The sequence below is a fragment of the Manis pentadactyla genome, chromosome 10 (assembly GCF_030020395.1).
Source record: "Manis pentadactyla isolate mManPen7 chromosome 10, mManPen7.hap1, whole genome shotgun sequence".
Classification (NCBI taxonomy): domain Eukaryota; kingdom Metazoa; phylum Chordata; class Mammalia; order Pholidota; family Manidae; genus Manis; species Manis pentadactyla.
Window position 1 is genome coordinate 94,779,624 of NC_080028.1, and position 15,017 is coordinate 94,794,640.

The following is a 15,017-nucleotide window of genomic DNA, read 5'->3' on the forward strand; positions in this document are numbered from 1 at the left end:
CACCCAGCAGCCAACTGGAATCCCAGCCCAAGGCACAGCCGCCTGGGCCAGACCCAAAGGCCACTGCTGGCACAGAGCTGCCCAGCAGGGTCGCCACTAGCACGGAGGAGCGCACCTGGTGTGCCTGCCACTCCCCGAAAGGCTCCGTGCCGCTCTGACGGACACCCCGCCCACAGCAGCTTAGGGGACTAACCCGGTGGCTGCTCCAGGAGTGCGGGTAACCGTCACAGGCAGCGGAGAAGGGCAAGGTATCCAGCAAGCAGGAAAGGACTTTCTTCTCCCAGTTGACACACCCGCAACCTGCCTACAGCCACTGCTATCACCTTGAAAAGGCAAAAAAATTTGGTCCAGTCCAAGACACTTCAAACACCTGAGAAAGGATCTGCAGACGCAGACCTAACCAGTCTCCCTGAAAAAGAATTCAAAATAAAAATCATAAGCATGCTGACAAAGCTGCAGAGAAATATGCAAGAGCTAAGGGATGAAGTCTGGAGGGAGATTACAGACGTCTGGAGGGAGATTACAGAAGTGAAGCAAACTCTGGAAGGATTTATAAGCAGAATGGATAAGATGCAAGAGGCCATTGATGGAATAGAAACCAGAGAACAGGAATGCACAGAAGCTGACACAGAGAGAGATAAAAGGATCTCCAGGAATGAAATGATATTAAGAGAACTGTGTGACCAATCCAAAAGGAACAATACCTACATTATAGGGGTACCAGAGGAAGAAGACAGAGAAAAAGGGATAGAAAGTGTCTTTGAAGAAATAATTGCTGAGAACTTCCCGAAACTGGGGGAGGAAACAGTTTCTCAGACTACGGAGGCACACAGAACTCCCGAGAGACAGGATCCAAAGAGGACAACACCAAGACACATAATAATTAAAACGGCAAAGATCAAGGACAAGGACAGAGTATTAAAGGCAGCCAGAGAGAGAAAAAAGGTCACCTACAAAGGAAAACCCATCAGGCTATCATCAGACTTCTCAACAGAAACCTTACAGGCCAGAAGAGAATGGCATGATATATTTACTGCAATGAAACAGAAGGGTCTTGAACCAAGGATACTGTACCCAGCACGATTATCATTTAAATATGAAGGAGGGATTAAACAATTCCCAGACAAGCAAAAGTTGAGGGAATTTGCCTCCCACAAACCACCTCTACAGGGAATCTTAGAGGGACTGCTCTAGATGGGAGCACTCCTAAAAAGAGCACAGAACAAAACACCCAACATATGAAGAATGGAGGAGGAGGAAAAAGAAGGGAAAGAATCATCAGACTGTATTTATAACAGCTCAATAAGCAAGTGAGGTCAGACAGTAAGGTAGTAAACAAGCTAACCTTGAACCTTTGGTAACCACAAATCTAAAGCCTGCAACGGCAATAAGTACATTATCTTTCAATAATCACCCTAAATGTAAATGGACTGAATGCACCAATCAAAAGACACAGAGCAACAGAATGGATAAAAAAGCAAGACCCATCTATATGCCGCTTACAAGAGACTCACCTCAAACCCAAAGACATGCACAGATTAAAAGTCAAGGGATGGAGAAAGATATTTCATGCGAACAACAGAGAGAAAAAAGCAGGTGTTGCAATACTAGTATCAGACAAAATAGACTTCAAAATAAAGAAAGTAACAAGAGATAAAGAAGGACATTACATAATGATAAAGGGCTCAGTCCAAAAAGAGGATATAACCATTATAAACATAAATGCACCCAATATAGGAGCACCAATATATGTGAAACAAATACTAACAGAATTAAAGGAGGAAATAGAATGCAATGCATTCATTTTGGGAGACTTTAACACACCACTCACTCCAAAGGACAGATCCACCAGACAGAAAATAAGTAAGGACACAGAGGCACTGAACAACCACACTAGAACAGATGGACCTAATAGACAGCTATAGAACTCTACATCTAAAAGCAACAGGATACACATTCTTCTCAAGTGCACATGGAACATTCTCCAGAATAGACCACATACTAGGCCACAAAAAGAACCTCAATAAATTCCAAAAGATTGAAATCCTACCAACCAACTTTTCAGACCACAAAGGTATAAAACTAGAAATAAATTGTACAAAGAAAGCAAAAAGGCTCACAAACACATGGAGGCTTAACAACATGCTCCTAAATAATCAATGGATCAATGACCAAATTAAAATGGGGATCCAGCAATATATGGAAACAAAGGACAACAACAACACAAAGCCCCAACTCCTGTGGGATGCTGCAAAAGCAGTCTTAAGAGGAAAGTATACAGCAATCCAGGCATATTTAAAGAAGGAAGATCAATCCCAAATGAATAGTCTAATGTCACAATTATCGAAATTGGAAAAAGAAGAACAAATGAGGCCTAAGGTCAGCAGACGGAGGGACATAATAAAGATCAGAGAATAAATAAATTAAATTGAGAAGAATAAAACAATAGAAAAAAATCAGTGAAACCAAGAGCTGGTTCTTCAAGAAAATCAACAAAATAGATAAGCCTTAAGCCAGACTTATTAAGAGAAAAAGAGAGTCAACACACATCAACAGAATCAGAAACGAGAAAGGAAAAATCATGATGGCCCCCACAGAAATACAAAGAATTATTAGAGAATACTATGAAAACCTATATGCTAAAAGCTGGAAAACCTAGGAAAAATGGACAACTTCCTAGAAAAATACAACCTTCCAAGGCTGACCCAGAAAGAAACAGAAAATCTAAACAGACCAATTATCAGCAACAAAACTGAAGCGGTAATCAAAAAACTAACCAAGAACAAAACCCACAGGCCAGATGGATTTACCTCGGAATTTTATCAGACATACAGAGAAGACATAACACCCATTCTCCTTAAAGTTTTCCAAAAAATAGAAGAGGGAATACTCCCAACTCACTCTATGAAGCCAACCAACATCACCCTAATACCAAAACCAGGCAAAGACCGCACCAAAAAAGAAAACTACACACCAATATCCCTGATGAACGTAGATGCAAAAATACTCAACAAAATATTAACAAACTGAATTCAAAAATACATCAAGAGGATCATACACCATGACCAAGTGGGATTCATCCCAGGGATGCAAGGATGGTACAACATTCGAAAATCCATCAACATCATCCACCACATCAACAAAAAGAAGGACAAAAATCACATGATCATCTCCATAGATGCTGAAAAAGCATTCGACAAAATTCAACATCCATTCATGATAAAAACTCTCAACAAAATGGGCATAGAGGGCAAGTACCTCAACATAATAAAGGCCATATATGATAAACCCACAGCTAACATCATACTGAACAGCGAGAGGCTGAAAGCTTTTCCTCGGAGATTGGGAACAAGACAGGGATGCCCACTCTCCCCACTGTTATTCAACATAGTACTGGAGGTCCTAGCCACAGCAATTAGACAAAACAAAGAAATACAAGGAATCCAGATTGGTAAAGAAGAAGTCAATCTGTCACTATTTGTAGATGACATGATATTGTACATAAAAAACCCTAAAGACTCCACTGCAAAACTACTAGAACTAATATCGGAATTCAGCAAAGTTGCAGGATACAGAATTAACACACAGAAATCTGTAGCTTTCCTAGACACTAACAATGAACTAATAGAAAGTGAAATCAGGAAAACAATTCCATTCATAATTGCATCAAAAAGGATAAAATACCTAGGAATAAACCTAACCAAGGAAGTGAAAGACCTATACCTTGAAAACTACAAAACACTCTTAAGAGAAATTAAAGAGGTCACTAACAAATGGAAACTCATCCCATGCTCCTGGCTAGAAAGAATTAATATCGTCAAAATGGCCATCCTGCCCAAAGCAATAACAGATTCGAAGCAATCCCTATCAAATTACCAACAGCATTCTTCAATGAACTGGAACAAATAGTTCAAAAATTCATATGGAACCGTCAAAGATCCCGAATAGCCAAAGCAATCCTGAGAAGGAAGAATAAAGTAGGGGGGATCTCACTCCCCAACTTCAAGCTCTACTACAAAGCCAGCCACAGTAATCAAGACAATTTGGTACTGGCACAAGAACAGAGCCACAGACCAGTGGAACAGAATAGAGACTCCAGACATTAACCCAAACATATATGGCCAATTAATACACGACAAAGGAGCCATGGACATACAATGGGGAAATGACAGTCTCTTCAACAGATGGTGCTGGCAAAACTGGACAGCTACATGTAAGAGAATGAAACTGGATCACTGTCTAACCCCATACACAAAAGTAAACTCAAAATGGATCAAAGACCTGAATGTAAGTCATGAAACCATAAAACTCTTCGAAAAAAACAGGCAAAAGTCTCATGGACATAAACATGAGTGATTTCTTCATGAACATATCTCCCCAGGCAAGGGAAACAAAGGCAAAAATGAACAAGTGGGACTATATCAAGCTGAAAAGCTTCTGTACAGCAAAGGACACCATCAATAGAACAAAAAGGTATCCTACAGTATGGGAGAACATATTCATAAATGACAGATCCGATAAAGGATTGACATACAAAATATATAAAGAGCTCACACACCTCAACAAACAAAAAGCAAATAATCCAATTAAAAAATGGGCAGAGGAGCTGAATAGACAGTTCTCTAAAGAAGAAATCCAGATGGCCAACAGGCACATGAAAAGATGTTCCACATCGCTTGTCATCAGAGAAATGCAAATTAAAACCACAATGAAATATCACCTCACACCAGTAAGGATCGCCATCATCAAAAAGACAAACAACAACAAATGTTGGCAAGGTTGTGGAGAAAGGGGAACCCTCCTACACTGCTGGTGGGAATGTAAACTAGTTCAACCATTGTGGAAAGCAGTATGGAGGTTCCTCAGAATGCTCAAAATAGAAATACCATTTGACCCAGGAATTCCACTTCTAGGAATTTACCCTAAGAATGCAGCACTCCAGTTTGAAAAAGACAGATGCACCCCTATGTTTATCGCTGCACTGTTTACAATAGCCAAGAAATGGAAGCAACCTAAATGTCCATCAGTAGATGAATGGATAAAGAAGATGTGCTACATATACACAATGGAATATTAAGCAGCCATAAGAAAAAAACAGATCCTACCATTCACAACAACATGGATGGAGCTAGAGGGAATTATGCTCAGTGAAATAAGCCAAGTGGAGAAGGACAAGTACCAAATGATTTCACTCATCTGTGGAGTATAAGAACAAAAGAAAACTGAAGGAACAAAAAAGCAGCAGAATCACAGAACTCAAGAATGGACTAATAGTTACCAAAGGGAAAGGGACTAGGGAGGATGGGAGGGATAAGGGTGGGGAAAAAGAAAGAGGGCATTACGATTAGCATGTATAGTGTGGGGGGGGTACGGGGAGGGCTGTGCAACACAGAGAAGACAAGTAGTGATTCTATAGCATCTTACTACGCAGATGGACAGTGACTGTGAAAGGGTATGTGGGGGGGACTTGGTGAAGGGGGGAGCCTAGTAAACATAATGTTCTTCATGTAATTGTAGATTAATGTTACCAAAATAAATAAATAAAAATAAATAAATAAAATACACCCACAAATTATTTCATAACTCCTCCCTTAAAAGGGTGAGTCTAATTCCCTTCTACTTGAGGCTCAGCTGTACTCGGTAACTTGCTTCTAATGGACAGAATATGGCAGAAATGACTGTGTTTAAGTCCCAAGACTACATCATTAAAGGCATGTGGCTTTCCCTTGCTCTCTTGCTGTCTTGGATCACTTGCTCTGGAGGAAACCAGCTGCCATGTCGTGAGGCCATCCAAACAGTCCCAGGGAGAGAACCACGAGGTGAGGAACTGAGGCCTCCTGCCAACCAGCCAGAGTGAAACTAAGGCCTCCTGCCCATACCCACATGAAGGCGTCATCTTGGATGCATATCCTGGCCCAGTCAAGCCTTCACATGACAGTAGCCCTGGCTGACATCTTGATCACAACCTCAAGAGAGACGCTGTGCCAGAACCTCCCAGCTAAGCTGCTTCGGAATTCTAGACCCACAGAAACTATGAAATAATTAACACTGGCTGCCTTAAGCTACTGAGTTTGGGGATAACTTGTTACACAGCAATAGATAACTCACCAGGTATGAAACATTGGGTGAGTTACTTCACCTTTCCAGGTCTCAATTTCCCATCTTTATAAGATAGAGATGTTACCTGTTAGGAGACAATCCTCCACGGTATCTCATGTTTATTTATACATGTCCTTTGAACAAAGGTACCGGCTTTTCCAGGATATATGTGTAACAGTCTTGGAAGACACAGACCGTTTCTCCCTCCAGAGCCAAGGTAGGCAGGATTTCTGCCCACCATGAAAGATTCAGGCCCCTGAACTCACTTTTCCTATCATACAACCCACTGCACAGCAAGGTGTTACTTAGCCCCCAGAAGGTCACCCTGTGAGAGCTGGAGCTGGGGGCACCAGGGCAGGAACATGACATTCTGGCTATTCTTATGACTCTGAGTAATAAAGTCCTTTGTCTCTGTCCCAGGAGCTTCATGTCTTCTGCCAGCATCCGTGAAACTGTGGCAGGCTCACCTGTCATCTTGCAAGAAAGAAAAAATCACAGACCCTTCCCAAGTCTTAGCATTGCTGCCCTCATACAGTTGTTCTGCAAACTGCACGCATTGACCCTGGCAGAGCACTGTGCGTGGTTCCTGGTGCCTGGCAAAAGCATTCAATAACTTACCTATTATGCTTGTTGCTACTGTAAACACTCACTGTCTGTGCTGCCATCAGAGCTGTCATCATCACTGTGTTTCAGGGCCATCTCCAGCATGCTGGTGCTGTCATCGTACACCACGCAGTATCTCACACACTCCAGATCCACAGACTCCGGGATAAGGTATTCATTTGCCTTCTAACATAACCACAAGAGAGGCCCGTTGGCAAGTTCAAGTGTTCCCGGCACAGCAGCCCCAGGCAGAACTGGACATAGGACAGGGCCCGCTCCCCTGATCACACACACAGGCACGGAGGCACCGAGATTGGACCAGAGAATCCACTGGGTTTCAGGGACCTGCCACACCCACACCCGCTGCTGTGAAAAGCTGATCACAGCAAAGTCGACCGCAGATAGGTGCCTGGTCACAGAATAGCTGTCTACAGCCCAGGCCACGAGTGCCATCAGATCAACTGTGGCCAACTGAACCGATGGCATCATCTCTCTGGGGGTCAGTGGTTGGCAATGGGGACCAAATCCAAACTCTGCCACAGAGAGAACACTAAGCAGAAGGCATGAACAAGCACCTTTGACAAGGCAGACTATGAGCTCGTTGAGAGCGGGAGCTTTGGCCCCTTCACAGTCACTGATGTATCCTGAGCTTCTATAACAGGGCCCAGCACATGGTTAGCCATAAATATGGTTAAGAAAAGAAATGGACAAACAGAAACCATGAAGTCATAAGGAGTAGCTGGGGAGAGGCTGTCGCCATAATGGTGGATGGCAGATGCTTTCTGCTAAGGAGGTGATGAGCTCCTGCAGTACCAGAACTGTCCAGGGTCCCACAGGGTGTTTCTGAGCTCAGGGAGGCCTGGTAGGCAGCAGCTGAGAGGTTAGCCTTCATTTGTTCTCAATGCTTCCAGGAAGCCCCCACTATTCAGAGGCACCTGAGCCTGACTCCATCCCTTACAATCTTGTCCAGCTGACACCAAGGCCCTAACAAGTGGGATGGGACGAGAGCACATCTACTGCCTACAAGACAGTGAGGTGAGGCCCACGGAGGTCCAACCAGGGAAGCACTCTGGGACTCAAAGGGGAGGGATCCTGTTTGTCTAAAGGAATCACAAGACAGATGGTGCTCAGAGGACAAGCAGGATTTAGACAAGTGCCCTGCAGGGAAGTGGGGCTCTGGGTGTGGAGAAGAACACAAGGAAGAGGAGAGGTGTGGTCAGCCCAGGGACACTGGAGCAGGTGGGCAAGCAGGAGAGACACGGCTGGACTTTTGGTGGTCTGTTCAATAAACACTCACTGAGGACCCACTTTGCACTATGCTGTGTGAGGTTCTGGGATAGAGAGATTCAAAACAGAAAAGGGAAATGCCTGAGTCGGCCTCAGGGACTCAGAGAGTCCGCACCGAGCAGGAGGCATTTGAGATGAGCCCACAAGAGTGAGTAGAAGTTTGCAAGATGGACAAGGGTTGGAGTGTCCAGGCAGAAGCAACAGATTCTGGTCATGCCATTAAGTCAACAACCTACCAGATACCAGAGACCAAGCTGAGCATCCAGGATACAGCAGTGAGCAAAGCACGCACATCCCTGTGCTCATAGACAGCAGTGTGTCCAGAGGCTCACACACACTGTATTTCCTACATTTTAAGAGACCATTTGTCCTAAGATGTGCCACCCATTTAATAATAGTTGCCATCAGGAGGATACGCAAAAGGAGGGATTTATTGGCATATAACAATACTTCAGGGAGAGTGGGGACCAGCTGGTACCCCGGAAAACTTGAGGCGGGGCTCTAAAGCCCAGACTGCCCTCACAGGTGCCCCTCCTCCCTGCTTTCCCTGCACACTGACTCCACCTTCTCAAACAACTTTCTCTGGAAGCCTGAGTCCTGGCCACCAGCAATGCTCAGACTCCTATCCTCCAAACTCCAGCACTTGAACAGAAAGAGCCACCTTCTCTAATTCCAATTCTGATTTGCTATTTTCATCCTAGGCCTGTAGCCAACCACTGTGGCCAAATCCAGATACTATTTTAGGGAGCACCTCTAGGCTCCCTGTAGTTTGAGCAGGACAAGGAGGACATCATCTTAAAAAATAGGGCAGGGGGCAGGTCCCAGGCAGAACAGGCATCTGGATTCTACCACAGGTATCTACTACAACTCCTTGGAAAAAAAGATGCTTGGCATCAAGAGTGCCAATCAGTTATAGGACATGTTCCAATTTCAGAAATGTTAAAACATGTGCATCTTAGACCACGGCGATGCAGTAGGGTTGCATTGTTGAGGAGTCAAGATGGGGATGAGAAGGGAGGTGGAATCGGATCTGGGAAGGCCGAGGTGGGCACTGTGTTCTGCTGGGGCTGGGGGTCCCTGAGGCCTGTGATTTGAGGCAGGAAAGCTGAGGTGGGGAGGCGAGAGGTATCAGCCTGGCTGAGGCAGAGAAGAGCTCTTTTCCACACCGGGGGTGCTGCCAGAATCAAAGGAATAAGCAGACTTGAAAGCTGAGCTGGAGGCCAAGGGTGATGCATCACATCAGGACTCTGAGCAGGCTACAGAAAGCAGAGAAATGCGTGAAATGGGGATTGAGAGCCAGAGACCTGAAATCCCAGGGAGGTAAAAAGAAGATGATGATGGGTTGGGGTGGGGAAGGCAGTATTGGGCAGCAAGCCTGTCCTGGAACAATGCCTGGGCCTGGGCCCATGCTCCCTGTCAAGACGTGTGTGGGGGAGGGCCATGGTGGGTGCCTAATGGCACAGTGGCAGTAAGAATGGGTCAGGGTGGGATGTGGGGGGGTGGCAAGACAAAATTCTAGAAGTAAAATGGACAGGAGAGCTAACTGTAGCTGGACAGCTGAAGCTGGAAGCTTGGGTGAAATCTGAGTGAGAAAATGCACTGGCAGGTATGGAGAAGAACAAGGACAGGCCAGTGGGTTTCTTTCAGCAGCAACAGGAGAAAATGAAGTTGAACCAAAGAGAGAGGAAATCAGTGAAGTGAGAGAGAACTTGGGAGTCAAGGGCGGGGAATGTGGTCAGGAGCACAGAGGTCAGAGGTGGATCCTGGTGAAGGCTGCCAGGCATGGCAATGATACGAGAGAGAAGACACCCTCTGGGCATGGAGAACAGGGCCTCCTACAGGACGGGGTCATGAAGGGTGCATGCAGGGCTGGCTTCTAGAAAAGTTGGAATGGAGAAAGGAAGGGGAAGAGAAAGGAGGCACTTCCATCTTTGGATTATAGTAATTATCTCTGTGGTTTACTGTCAGCTACCTAAGTGGAACATAAGACAATGGACCAAGGGCATCTTGCATTCTGTGTATCCCCAGGGTCTGGGACACTGCCTGGCATGTCAAGAAATTTTATCAATATTTGCTCAGTGAAGCTGTTGACCATGATGGGGGGTCTTGTGACACTTTGGGAGTGTGGGAGACATCAAGGGGGATGCACAAGGGTGGTCCTGCCTCTGTGCCCAGTGTCCAACAGCAGGTACTACCTCCTGATCTAAGGTAAAATCCTCATTCTCCCCCCACTCCCGTAAGGCAGCCAGCCTCCCTGGATTCCGACTCTGCTGGTGTACCTTCTTCACTCTACGGGCTGTAATCACATGGCTTTCATCATATTCCCGCTTGGAACGCACATCTGAAAAGGAAAAGCAATTAATTTTTTAAAGCATGTATTTGCAAAGGAACACATGACCAAACTCCATAGAGTACTTACATCATTATCATCAACATATATTTGTTTGGCAATAAGGAATAGTTATGGGCAGTTGCCCACATGGCTCCCCTGCCACTTCACATCCATATCCATACATCCCCTTAAAAGGTGGTGAGACTTTGTATCTTTGACTTAGGTCCAAAAAGTGGGAGGGGGAGAAATCAAAGTCAGAGTGAGCTCAAACTAAATGCTGCATGAAATTTCAACCCAAATTCAGACTCTAGAACCTAGGAGCTGAGGTTCTAATGGCCCTGCTATGACAGAAGGTATGGTATTGAGATCCTCAAAGGTGAGAGGAACATGGAACACGAAGAGAGCCTCATGCATAAATCCTAAAAAGAACTATTATCCAAAATATACAAAGAATTCTTAAAATCTAACAATTAAGAAAGCAAATGACCTGATTTTAAACTGGGCAAAAGATATGACAGACACACCACACCGAAGAAGATATACAGATAACAAATAAGCATATGAAAAATGTTCCACACTCTATGTCCTCATGGAAACGCAAATTAAAACAAAGAGATATCTCTATACACCCATTAGGGTGTCAAAAATCCAAAACACAGATAATACCAAATGCTGGTGAGGATGTGGAGTAACTGGAACTCTCATTCATTGCTGGTAGGAATGCAAAATGGTATAGCCACTTTGGTGGACAGTTGGGCAGTTCCTAACAAAACTAAATATGCACTCTTATCAGCAATCCTGTTCCTTTGTATTTACCCGAATTAGTTGAAAACTTATGACCACAGATGTCTATAGCAGTTTTTTTCTTAACTGTCAAAATTTGAAAGCAACCAAAATGTCCTAAAGATGGTGAATGGATAAACTGTGGTCCATCCAGACAATGGAATATTATTAAGCACTAAAAAGAAACAAGCTATTGAGCCATGAAAAGACAAAGAAGAAAGCTAAATGCACATTTCAGGGAAAGAAGCCAATCTTTAAAGGACACGTACTACATGATTCCAAGCATATGACATTCCTGAAAATAAAAAAACTATGGCGACAGTAAGATCACAATGGTTGCCAGGCTTACAGGGGGAGAGTAAATGAAAGGGCAGAGCATAGAGGATTTTTAATGCAAAACTATTCTATATGATACTGTAATGATGGATACATGTCACTGTATATTTGTCAAAACCCATAAAATGTACACCACCTAATGTAAACTGTGGGCTTTGGATAGTAATAATGTGTCAATACAGGTTCATCAACTGTAAAAAAATATCACTCTGGTATGGAATGGTGGTAGTTAGGGAGGCTATGTTTGGAGGTAGAGGATGGGGCATACAGGAACTCTTGAACTTTCTGCTCAATTTTGCTGTGAACCTAAAACTACTCTGAAAAATAAAGTCTATTTTTTTTTAAAGACATAAGAAAGAGCTAGCCAGAAAATAAAAGACTGATGAATCTAATCCCACTACAAGTTAGAACTTCTATCGCTTTTCATTAAAAATCAACATTAAAAAAGTAAAACAGTGAGCTATAGAGACAATATCTATAATACAAATAACTAAAAAAGACTTGTATCCAGAATTTATTAAGAACTCATAAATGAGTAGAGAAAAAAACCTCCAAACATCTGAAGATACATTATCTGAGGATATCTTCATTTTAAGACATCTTTGCAAACAGCTGGAGGCCACATCCCTAGGCCGACCCCAGCCCCCTTTAAAGCACCTGCCTGAGATAACTCAAGGCTGCCAAAAGAACTCACTGTTTGTTCCAGCCAATACCTTTGGACAGGGACCCCGTCTCCCAGCCTCCGTGGGAGGTAGGAACCTAATTTTGATAAGTGTCAGTTAGCTAACCCACACTGGTTTCATGTGGACAGCCCCCGACACGTTTTGTAATTTTTCACTTTCCCAGCTGTACTAAGCCCGCACACACACCCCTAGCTCTGTGCTCCCTCCCTCTCCCTTTAAAACCCACAGTCACCTCTATACAAATTAAACTGGAGTTCATTTCACATTGGACTCTCCCCTACTGCAATATTACTGATTAAAATCTGTCCTTACTAGTACCTGGATTTGCTTATCTTTGACATTAGCAACAAAAATGAGCCAACTATAGTATACTACTTCATATGGTGAATCTTAATAATATAATCTTAATCTATAATGATATAAATCACCAGAATGAATCTTAATAAAATCTTGAGCAAAAAATGGTAATGGTCTATATGGTTTAAAAACTAGTTAAACTAAGTATACTATATAGTATACTCATTTCACTCATTATATAGATGTGAAAATTTGAAATAAATAATAGTCAAATCGAACTGTGTGTGCAAAAAATAACTTATCATGATCTAGGAGAAAGTTTATGTAATATTAGAAGTATCACATTAAGATATTAAAGGGAAGTGTATGTTCGTTTCAATAGATGCTGTTAAAATCAGAAATAGAGAGGAACCTTGATCATCCCCTCACCCCTCCACCCCCTCCCACCATGCCCTCCACCCCATAATCCCAAGCAGACAAAAACCAGTTTAATCATACAAAGAAAATTTAGCTTATTTTGCATGCAAGGCTAACTTGACCTGGATCACTTTATCAGCTGCTTTGTAACAACATTCCACATCTCCCTACCCCTCCAACTCCACCCCTACCTCTGCCCCACACCCCCTCACCCCCACCCCCCAGCCTCACTTCATGTTCTAGTCTGGATGCTCCTGGTTTTCTAACTGTCTTTTTGGTGTATGCACAGTGCATTGTTACTATTACCTAAGTAATTCACTGGTTTTATCAACTGTGACTATTTTGAAACCTTGACAATGCAGAAAATTTTCAATTCACATTGTGAAAAAATTCTTAGTGAGTTAGGTATACATGGTAAATTCCTTAACCTAATAAGTAAATTACTAAGTATCTACAGCAAACACACTGATTGGTAAAGTGAGAAACAAGACAAAATGCTCATTGTCACTGTTCCTCTTTAATACTTAAGACTGCTTCCAGAAAACAAGGCCTTTGATTGTCAGGCTAATTATAGGTTCTGAACCTTAATGCTATGTTTTTGTCCTTATTAAAAATTTTATCAATAAGAAGTATATGAACATCTGGTCCAGTTGGGCATTCTTCCATCTGACAAATGTGGTATTTGCATGGAACTGCTGGGATCCTTTATTTTATCAGTTTCCCCCAACTGAACAGAACTGAAGCTAGAATTTTCCCTTTTGATAAAGGAATAGAAAATTAACATATTATAATGTACAATATGATGACTATAGTTAATACTGTTGTATCACATATGGGAAAGTTAAGAGAGTGACTCTTAAGAGTTCTTATCACAAGGATAAATTTTTAACTTTTTTGTTGTACCTGTATTAAATGATGGGTTAACTAAACCTACTATGTGATCATTTCACAATATAGGTAAATCAAACCATTGTGCTGTACCTGTTAAACTTATACAATAATGTATGTCAAGTATTTCTCAATAAAACTAGAAAAAAAGTTAATGTTATTTGTAAATTGATGTTCAGTAACTCGTAATAAACTTGAAATACTAGACTATGTAGGAAATCTAATTCTAGGTAGTCTTATGAAAAGTGGATCTCTTTTAACTATCTTTTGAATTTATATTCACATTGGTTTTCAAGATATTTTAAGATATATTGTTTCCTTTTTTGATAAGGCTTCTTATCAAAAAGACCACTGGATGTTTTGCCCTAGTTTTTTAAGGACCATTTTATTTCAGTCATGGGGTCTCTAACTTCGGGAACTATTTTGCATATGAGTCCACATACAAATTTAAACCCAAGTAGTCCTCAACACATGTGCCCAATGAATGCTGACTGTGGAAGGAATACCTTGCCTGTAGTATAATATTAAATATGAATAGCTGGAAAAGAAAACTTAATTTTCTTATTTTCTGCATACATCAAAAAAACTTAAAACAACTAGTGTACCACGTTTCCTCAGCAGATGAATTGAACCAATATTATTAATTCAGATTCAAGAAATTATTTGAATTTTGGTTTGGGTAGATTTACAACATACATGCAATCTTGACAAAATCTGATAGCTTTTCTGGTTTCACATGTGCCAATAGCATCCCATTCCATCCCTCAACCAATACACATCCATTGATTGAACTTTGTCAAATGGCATTGAAATATCACAACAATGTTTTGTTACACCAACTTTATAAACCTTTAGAGTACAACACATTATTTTTCTGAGGTTAAACCAAGGGTAAATTTCTCAAGGTTCTTGCTGCCTGCTGTGACATCTGATAAAGTATCTTTCATACATTTGTGATGGATGAAGAATTAACCAGATTAAAGATCTTTTTTTTTCCCACATTTTAAACCATGTACCAAGATTTTGGTCCAAACTGTGTAGGAAAAGTTAAACTTAAATTGCATTCTATTAACCAAAATGAATGTATTTCTATAAGCATAGTTATGTTGAAATAAAGTTTTAAAAAGCAAAACAGAAAAAATCAATAATATTCATACATACCAGAGCAATTAGGCAAGAAAAATAAATAAAGGGTATCTAAATTGCAAAGGAAGAAGGAAAATCATGCAAATATGATTTTATATGTAAAAATCCCTCAAGATTCCACCAAAAAAACTGTTAGAATTAATTTA

The 15,017-nt window shown here is 41.9% G+C and overlaps 1 protein-coding gene across 5 annotated transcripts in view; it reads right to left on the reverse strand.

Annotated features, from left to right (window-relative positions):
- Positions 1-15,017, reverse strand: part of STYXL1 (serine/threonine/tyrosine interacting like 1) — a 64,219-nt gene that overhangs the window by 33,984 nt on the left and 15,218 nt on the right. For 2 of the 5 annotated variants that reach the window (XM_036905451.2, XM_036905453.2), the window contains exons 3-4: positions 10,269-10,330; positions 6,750-6,888 (exon numbers count right to left, since the gene is read on the reverse strand). The exons of 1 other annotated variant lie outside the window; for it this stretch is intronic. In XM_036905451.2, the coding sequence (XP_036761346.1) occupies positions 6,750-6,888; positions 10,269-10,330 (201 nt within the window). Of the gene's footprint in view, positions 1-6,717; positions 6,889-10,268; positions 10,331-15,017 lie in introns of those variants that run through there. 2 more of the 5 variants (XM_057487253.1, XM_057487254.1) reach the window with 2 other exon arrangements.